Here is a 7,653-nt window from a genome sequence, read left to right on the forward strand (position 1 = left end):
GCTGGATCATGGAACTCTCTAGAAGGTAGAACCAATGTGATGTGCTTTTGGATTGGATATAGGCATGAGAGATAGGGAAGAGCCAAGAATTACTTCAAAGTTAGAGTGAAAGAGTCCTTAAATCACTGCCCCACCGAGTGGAGAATCCTTTCTGCTGAAGCACCAGCTGCTCCGCATTCAGTCTCTGCTTGGTGCCCTCCCAAGACAGGGCCCTCACTACCTCACACAGTTGAGTCTGGTAACTGCTGGTAAATCCTTCCTTGGCTGAAGCCTGCTATCCTCCGCCATAGGTCTTATGCTTGCCTTCAGCTTGCCACCGAACCATCGTGTGTTTGTCTCATGCTATGCCCACCCGAACGACACCCTAAGCCTTGGGAAAAGCAGGTATCAAGACAGGTATTGGAGGGAAGTTTCAATCTAGAATCTACAAGACTAGGGAATTCCCTGGTGGTCCAGTGGTTAGGACTCCACATTTTCACTGCCAAGGGCCTGGTTTCAATCCCTGGTTGGGGAACTAAGATCCTGCAAGCCGCGTGGCAAAAAAGAAAAAAGAAAAAATAGAATCTACGAAACTAGATTTCCTTTTTTCTGTCCAGCACCTTCAAACTGATATTTTGTTTGAACTCAGTTCCATCCCACCCCCCAGCCCCCACCCCAGAAACTGTCAAATTTCCCCTGGCTGTATCTTCTGCAAGATGAAGGCCATCCTGCCCTCCTAACCTCCTTCAGCCCCATCTTCAAAAACCCTGAACCAGGCCCAGTCTCTGAGGCCCCAACTCACCCAGGACAGGAGCTCAGACTTTTCTCTGGTCTGCCCGGATGGAATCAGTGTTATGTCGGTTCCTTCCTCTGATACCCTCAATCTCAATCTCATACATAGAAATATAAATATATAAATATATATGGGGATTCTGATCAAATGATTCAGTCCCTATATCTAAATTTAGGATTTATATGCCAGCCCCTCTTGGTTCTTGAAAGATTTAGGTTTTTTGTTGCTGTTTTTAATCTCACACAAAAGAAGTCAGTTAAAATTAAAACAAAAGACTGTTCAGATGAGTAAAAACCAGAAGCTGATGCCCTCAGGTGTGTCACTGGCATTCCAGTTGAGCTGTTTCTTCCACTAAAGAGCAGAAGAAAGGCTGGTCCCTTTGGGCCATAGATTCTCTTCCTGAAAAAGTCCCTCAGAGCCGGAAGGCAACTCAGACCTGAGTGTGTGATTCTCACTCCACCTGGGGCCTCCTGACTTAGGACCCAAGAGAGAGAAAGTAAAAATGCCCGCTGACCATAAAAAGGCATTTGGACTGCACTTTCAGGAGGGCAAAGCCGCCATCACGTCCATGTCTGATTCTGATAGGCAGATGCCATCATCCCCATTTGACACAGATCAAGAGACTGAAGCTCAGAGGGGTTAAATAACTCTCCCAAAGTCAAACCTCAAGAAGCCTGGCCTCCTGTGACTGCCATTCTCACCACTCCCTGCTGCTTCAAATTGTTTACATGCTGGGATCGATAATCCCTCTCCTTGTGGGACACTGGGCTGGGAACCCCTGGAGGGCAGGGCCTTTATTCTATTCATCTTTGTGTCCCCCAGGGCATCAGCATTGTAGATATCCAATAAATGCTTGTTGGCATTGGTTTGAACTCCACGGAAGCTTTTTTAGAAGTGGGTGGTTAGACTTAATACGCCCTGGCTTTAAAAAGAAAAGTCCCCCAAAGAGATGCTTTGAAAGTTTAAAGGTTGTGGAATCCAGGCCCCTGCAGGGGCAAAGACAAACAGCAGTTTCTGGGGAACAGTGGCAATGCAACGAGCAGGAATCCCAGAGCAGACAACCCCTACCCACTACTACACAAAGTGTGTCTTGGGCAAGTGGTATCAGCATCCCCTGGCGCTGATTAGAAATGCAGAGTCTCAGGTCCACCCCAGAGCCGCCGAAGCAGAACCTGCATCGTAAGCTCTCCACGCCAAAGTCTGAGAAGCTCTGGGGGTGCCAGAAACTGCAGAAACCTGGCAGCTCACCAGCTGTGCGCCCTGCAAATGCTCCGGGTGGGGTTTTACTCTGTGCAATGTGGTTTCCAATGCTTGGTTTGTTTCTGGAAAAAGAGCAGTAGATTTGCTTCTGGCCAATGAGCACACTTAATTAAAATTCTAATTCAATCAGGAAGGCGAGAAGGGCCCTCTTCCTTATGGGAAGTCAGATCCTGGAGGGCATAGGTTCCTCCAGATTTCTGAAATTCCATCTAGGTCTCCACCAGGGGACACTGGCAAAGTCTGGAGACATGTTTGTTTGTCACAGCTGGGAAGGATGGTGTTACTGGCATCTAGGAGGAAAGGCCAGGGATGCTGGCTTCCTCCTTGTTGGCCAGTGAATCGGTTTCTGCTCCAATCCAGAGAAAAAGGGTGGATTTACCAAATTTAGGGAGGTCTGGGAGCTTTAGAAAAGAACCATGACAACCTTTAAAAGCTTATTCTTCACAAGCACGAGAAAAGTTGAAATAAGACTCAAGGAGTAAAGTAAGGCTGGGATAGGTAACTGAGAACAGAAAGAGCAGGGGAAGGAAGAAATGTGGCGCCGAAAGGCCAACACCCAGAAAGTACATATAAAAATCTTGTTTATTACACAAAATACTTTCTTATTCATAAGAAAGACTTAAATACCCCCCTTCTCCAAATACATCAGATTTTTCTCACTTCTCTATTTTCCAAACCTCTTGAAATGTGGTTACAATGAGAAAAAATAAACTTCTTTTTCCCAAAAATATTTTTTAAAGAAATGTGTAAAAGTCACCAGAGATCAGATACCACATCAACAACTCAAGAAAGGAACACTGGAGCTGCCCTTGAACTACTGCTTTTGTAACATGCTTCACACTTGCCTTCCCTCCACAGGACTCAGAAGTCACCAATGTGGGTCGGGAAAGGATGGTTCTCTGAGCATCTTGCCCAGGGTCCCACCACAGTCTTCGGGCACTTGTCCTGCCAGGAGCTCAAGGCCTTCTCCAAAGCAAGAGAAGGACATCTGAAGGGCCAGGAGAGCTCCCAGGAGTGGGGCAGGCGGGAGAGAGCCGAGAAAGAGCCTGGCACGGCAGAAAGTGCGAGGAGCATCGTCATTTCAGATTGAAATGCGAGGGGAGGTCCATTCCTTCCCATAAGTAGGTTGAGCAGAGTAATCCCGTCCTCTGCTGGGTTTGCCAGGCTCAGGGGTGACACAGGCAGGGTTGCCTGGTGCATTCGGGATCCCTTTACTGCGCGGCTCGGATACACAGTGTGGGGGCAGCTCCATCAGTCGCCATCCGGGGCATCTGGCGGCGGCTGCGGCTGCGGCCCCAGGGACGAGGCCAGTTTGGTGAGGGCCCTCGCTATGACGTCCAGGTGGCCGTTCATCGTCCGCAACTCCACCAGGATGTCCCCGACGTTGGCTTCCAAGGTCGCGGCGGCGGCGGCGGGCCGGGCGCAGGGCGGCGGGGAAGCGCCCGGGTCCTCCGCGCCCTCCTCCCTGCCCGCTGCGCCCGTGCGCGGGGCGCAGGTAGCCGGCCGATCACGCTCATCCCCGCGGACGCCGGGAGGCGTGGTCGAGGGGCAGCCGGGCAGCCAGTCGACGAGGCGCGGGGCTCCCTCCGGGGAGGAGGCGACCACCGAGTAGAGGCCGGCGCGCCGGGGGACGCCCGAGCCCGAGGCGGGAGGCGCAGGGGCGGCGGGGAGCGGCGGCAGCAGCGCGGGCAGCACCGAGGGCCCCGGCGAGAACGCCTGGGGCTCGCAGGACGACGAGGGAGAAGGAAGCGCGGTGGTGGAGGGGCCTGGCTCCTCGGAGGAGAGGAACAAGGTGGTCGAAGACTGGGAGTCCAAGGTGCTGGGCTCTGAATCTGTCAAGGAGGAAACGAGAAAGGGTCACTCGGGCATTTATTGAGTGCCAGCTGTATGCCCGGCTCCATGCTAGGTATAAAGGAACTGAGTTAGAAGGTGGAAACTTATTTCCTACCCCCAGCCTTGTGATCCGGTAAGGAAGAGTGGGTTTCAGGAGCACGGGAATCCATAGGCAGGGGAGACCACGGAGTCCAGCAAGGCATCCTGGTGGGTAAGGCTCTCTACTGAGGTCTAGAGAGGGGCACTGCTGGGAAGACAGCGAGGGAGCTCCAGGCAGGGGCGGAAGTTGCAGCCTGTTCGCAGGCAGTGTTGCCAAGGACAGTAGGTCAAGGCTGTGAAAAGAGGACCCCCCCACCCTCCTCAGAAGCAGAAGTGTGTTAAGCAGAGGGCTCCTTCCACCGTCCCAGCAAAGCCAAGCTCTCAGGGGGAAGTTGAAAGAGTTTGGGGCCAGGAGCCAGAGCTCAGCGCTGTTTCCCACTCTGCCGGAAAATGCCATGGAACCTTGGGCCAGACCCTTCCCCCCTTGAGGACTTGGTTTCCTATCCCAGTGACCCCCGGGTCCCAACCAGGACTGCTCAACCTGCCTTCAAAAGTCTTCATCTTGAAGCGCGGGTCTAAGTTCACAGGGGGCCGCATTCAAAGGCTCTATAAGCCTCCTGTTGTGAGTTCTCCCCTAATCCCCTGAGTCCCCACGTAGAAAGTGGGCAGCAGCTCTTTGCAACTGGGTATGGCAGCAAGGTTCACCAACCTCAGATCAAAGGATCCACCTCAATGCCAATGACCTCAGCTGTTCCGGCCGCCCTGTTCCCGCCTTTGGGTAGATGGCTCGTGCTCACCCTGGAAGCGGTTCTGAGTTTTACTGGAGCCCAGTCTCCGAAGGCTTGCTCCCAGTTCCAGCTGGAGGGTCTGCTCTTGGCTCGCCTCATTGGCAGTTTGGGTGCCCACCTTTATGCCCTGCCCTTGAGGGGTTCCAAGCCTTTCAAAGGCAGAACTTGCTCTATTACCTCAGCCTGTTATCTTGTGGCGGGGGAGTGTGGGGGGGAGAATGACATGATGACAGAGCCAGTGAGTAAACACGTTCCCCATTGCTTGTGAACATGTGTGCTCTCGCTGCCCCTCATGGGTGAGCTATTCCTTCATTTGGGAGCTGAGTCTTGCGGAGACTCAGAGCCATCATCTGGCTAGAGCTTGTTCTCTCATCCTGACTTCAATCCTACCACGTTCTCACAGTACTCACGGGTCCCAGATGTTCCAATGTCCAGTAGGTGTGGTTGTGAATTTGGTCTGATGGAAGCAGAGAAGCGATGGCTCCTCGGGGACCACAGTTGAGGAGAGCCACCCGTGTGCCTGAAAACTCCTCTGATGGAAATTGCATGGGCACTTTCTGCTATTGGCTTTCACGGAACTGCCTCTCTTCCACCAGAACTTAAGGTCCTCTGGTTTCTGTGAGGCTCTTCTTTTGTTAACCACGAATCGCAGACACTTCTGGGCACATAACCCTCATGAGTTGAAAAGAATCAAAGAGAAACCCTACAGACTGTTGGCTCTGCTTTTGCTTGAGAACGATGTTAATAAGCTTCACACATAGCAGACAAGAGGCTGTTATATTTAATCGAATAGAAGTCTAACGAGGAAAATGAGATAGAGGCAAGTACACAAAACGTTCTAGCTCAGTGTTTCCTGAATTTTCACGTGCAGGCCATTCCCCTGGGACATTGTTAGAGGGCAGGTTGTGATTTGGCAGGTCAGGACTGGGGCCAGAGACTCTGCATTTCTAGCCAGCTCCCAGGTCCTGTGGGTGCTGCTGGTCTGGGGACCACATCTTGCAGAGAGCAAAGGTGTAGACCAAATATACAAGGTTGGCAATAAAGCTTGGGGTTCACAATAGTAGAAACTAGAGGAATCAGGGGTAGAGGAGCAACCTAGAAGCCCCATATGATCGTGAAGATAGTAATAGTAATGATGCTGGTGACCTCGCCTAGCTATCAGAGGAATAAGAGAGGTGGCCTATCCTGCTGTTAGTTTGATGGTTTTCCAGCAAAGCCTTGAACCAGTGAGCACTGGCTTAGGGAGGAGTGAAGGTGTCTTAAAGAGGAAAGCCCTTCACTGCTGTTTAAGCTAAAACTTCAAAGATTTCTGCAGTGACCATGCATGAACATGCCTTCCCTTGTCACTGACCTTTAGCAGAAAGTGACTGCTTCCTCCCAAGCCTGTAAGTCAAGGTCTTCTGAGTACTTTCTGTTCAATCCTATTGCTGAGTCAGGCTGAATCATTGCTTGGCTGGTTAACTATGTACCTTGAACGGCTGACCTTTTCTATCTTTTTTACACCCACTTGGCATTCCCTGTCACCACCACTTAAACCCACCTGCCTGGGCCTAGGCTTTCCCTGGGGGACGCCTGGGGAAAAGGTGAAGTGTGCAGCTGGCTACAGGAACCTGCGATTCATTTGCAAATAAACCCTTCAGATCATCCCCTAAAACCTGCTCCTCTTGCTACCTTCCCCTTCTCAGGAAGTGACCTTCCCTTTGTTTAGCCAAACACCCAGGACAAACCCTTGACCCATCTCTTTCCCTTACTCCCCACATCCAATCTGCCAGCAGTGGTTATAGCCTCTGCCTTCAAAGTATATCCAGCATCGGATCAATTCTCACTGGCTCCAGGCAGTGGTCCAGCTACTGGTGGCTGAGCTGAGACCAGAAAACGGCTCCTGAGTTCCAGGTCAGTGTTTCCTCTGCCACACCCAAAAGCTTACTGGATTTGAATGAATCATTTAGAACTCTCCCCTGGCTCTATTGTGTCTCCCCAGCCCTCCTGGCCACCCTCCACCATTTGCCCAGGAAAACTGTTTGCTGAGTCTTAGCCTCTTTTTTATACAAGATAATAGCTACATTTATTCATTAAGTCGTTCAACAAATATTTATTGAGCACCTACAATATGCCCAGCAGAATGCTCCACAGTGTACAAAGCCAGACCTAAATCCTGACCTCACTGTGGAGGCAGAAAATAATCAAATAATTGCATAAACAAATGTGTAATTGCAACAGTGATACAATCTACATGCTATAAGCATCTAAAAGAAAAGGGAGGGTTTGACCTAGTCATGGAAGATTCCCTGAGGAAATGCTGTTGGAGTGGAGTAAGGATGAGTAGTTAAGTAGGAAGAGGGGAGAGCGTTGACGCATGAGCAAGGGCCTGAGGCAGAAGGGAGTGCTGCAAATATGTGGGACTTCCAGAGAAAGCCAGTTTGCTGGGAGTGGAGAGAGCCAGGGGAAGGAAGTGTGAGGTGAGTTGAAGCTCAAAAAGGAGAGCAGGGGTCAGGAGATGGAGTGTATGATAAACACTGCCAGTATTGCTCAATATCCATTTTCTTCCTCCTTTTCAGCTGGTCCATGACCACTTAGAATAAAGATTACATTTTCTAGCCTCTCTTCCAGCTAGCTCTAGCCATGTCACTAAATTCGGGGCAGGAAAATGTCAGTAGAAGTGCTATGTACAATTCTTTGTTCCTGTGCCTGGGTTTTGGTTGCAATGGCTGGTGCTCAAGCAGCCTCTTTGGACCATGAGGTAGAAACCACGTGCTAAGGATTATAGAGCAGAGAACTGAGTCCCTGAGAATTTTGAGGAACTGCTATACAAATTCTAGCTGGCTCAACTGTAGCCTTTTTGTACGAGAAAATAAAATCTTATCTATTCAAACTCCTGTTAAATTGGGTTTTTTGTCACTCACAGCCAAACCAAATCCTGATAAACATGGCTTTGCTGAATTTATTAAGGGGTTTTGTCAT

The 7,653-nt window shown here is 50.5% G+C and overlaps 1 protein-coding gene across 1 annotated transcript; it reads right to left on the reverse strand.

Moving 5' to 3' along the window:
• Positions 1 to 2,596: 2,596 nt before the first annotated feature.
• LOC309637615 (uncharacterized protein) lies at positions 2,597 to 4,869 on the reverse strand. The gene is made up of 2 exons (XM_082412513.1): positions 3,981 to 4,869; positions 2,597 to 3,864 (listed from the first exon to the last, which is right to left on the reverse strand). The coding sequence occupies exons 1-2, from the start codon at positions 4,066 to 4,068 to the stop codon at positions 3,284 to 3,286; spliced, it is 669 nt and encodes a 222-aa protein (XP_082268639.1). The 5' UTR covers positions 4,069 to 4,869; the 3' UTR covers positions 2,597 to 3,283.
• Between the last annotated feature and the right edge of the window lie 2,784 nt (positions 4,870 to 7,653).

Source organism: Balaenoptera physalus (assembly GCF_965194825.1).
Source record: "Balaenoptera physalus genome assembly, chromosome: 11".
In the NCBI taxonomy this organism is placed as follows: Eukaryota; Metazoa; Chordata; class Mammalia; order Artiodactyla; family Balaenopteridae; genus Balaenoptera; species Balaenoptera physalus.

Excerpts from the sequence above, each read along its gene's own strand:
- LOC309637615 (XM_082412513.1), bottom strand. The coding sequence starts at position 4,068 with ATGCCTTGCTGGACTCCGTGGTCTCCCCTGCCTATGGATTCCCGTGCT. Across the intron at positions 3,865-3,980 it reads ACCGGATCACAAGGCTGGGG|ATTCAGAGCCCAGCACCTTG; the intron begins GTAGGAAATAAG and ends CCTCCTTGACAG.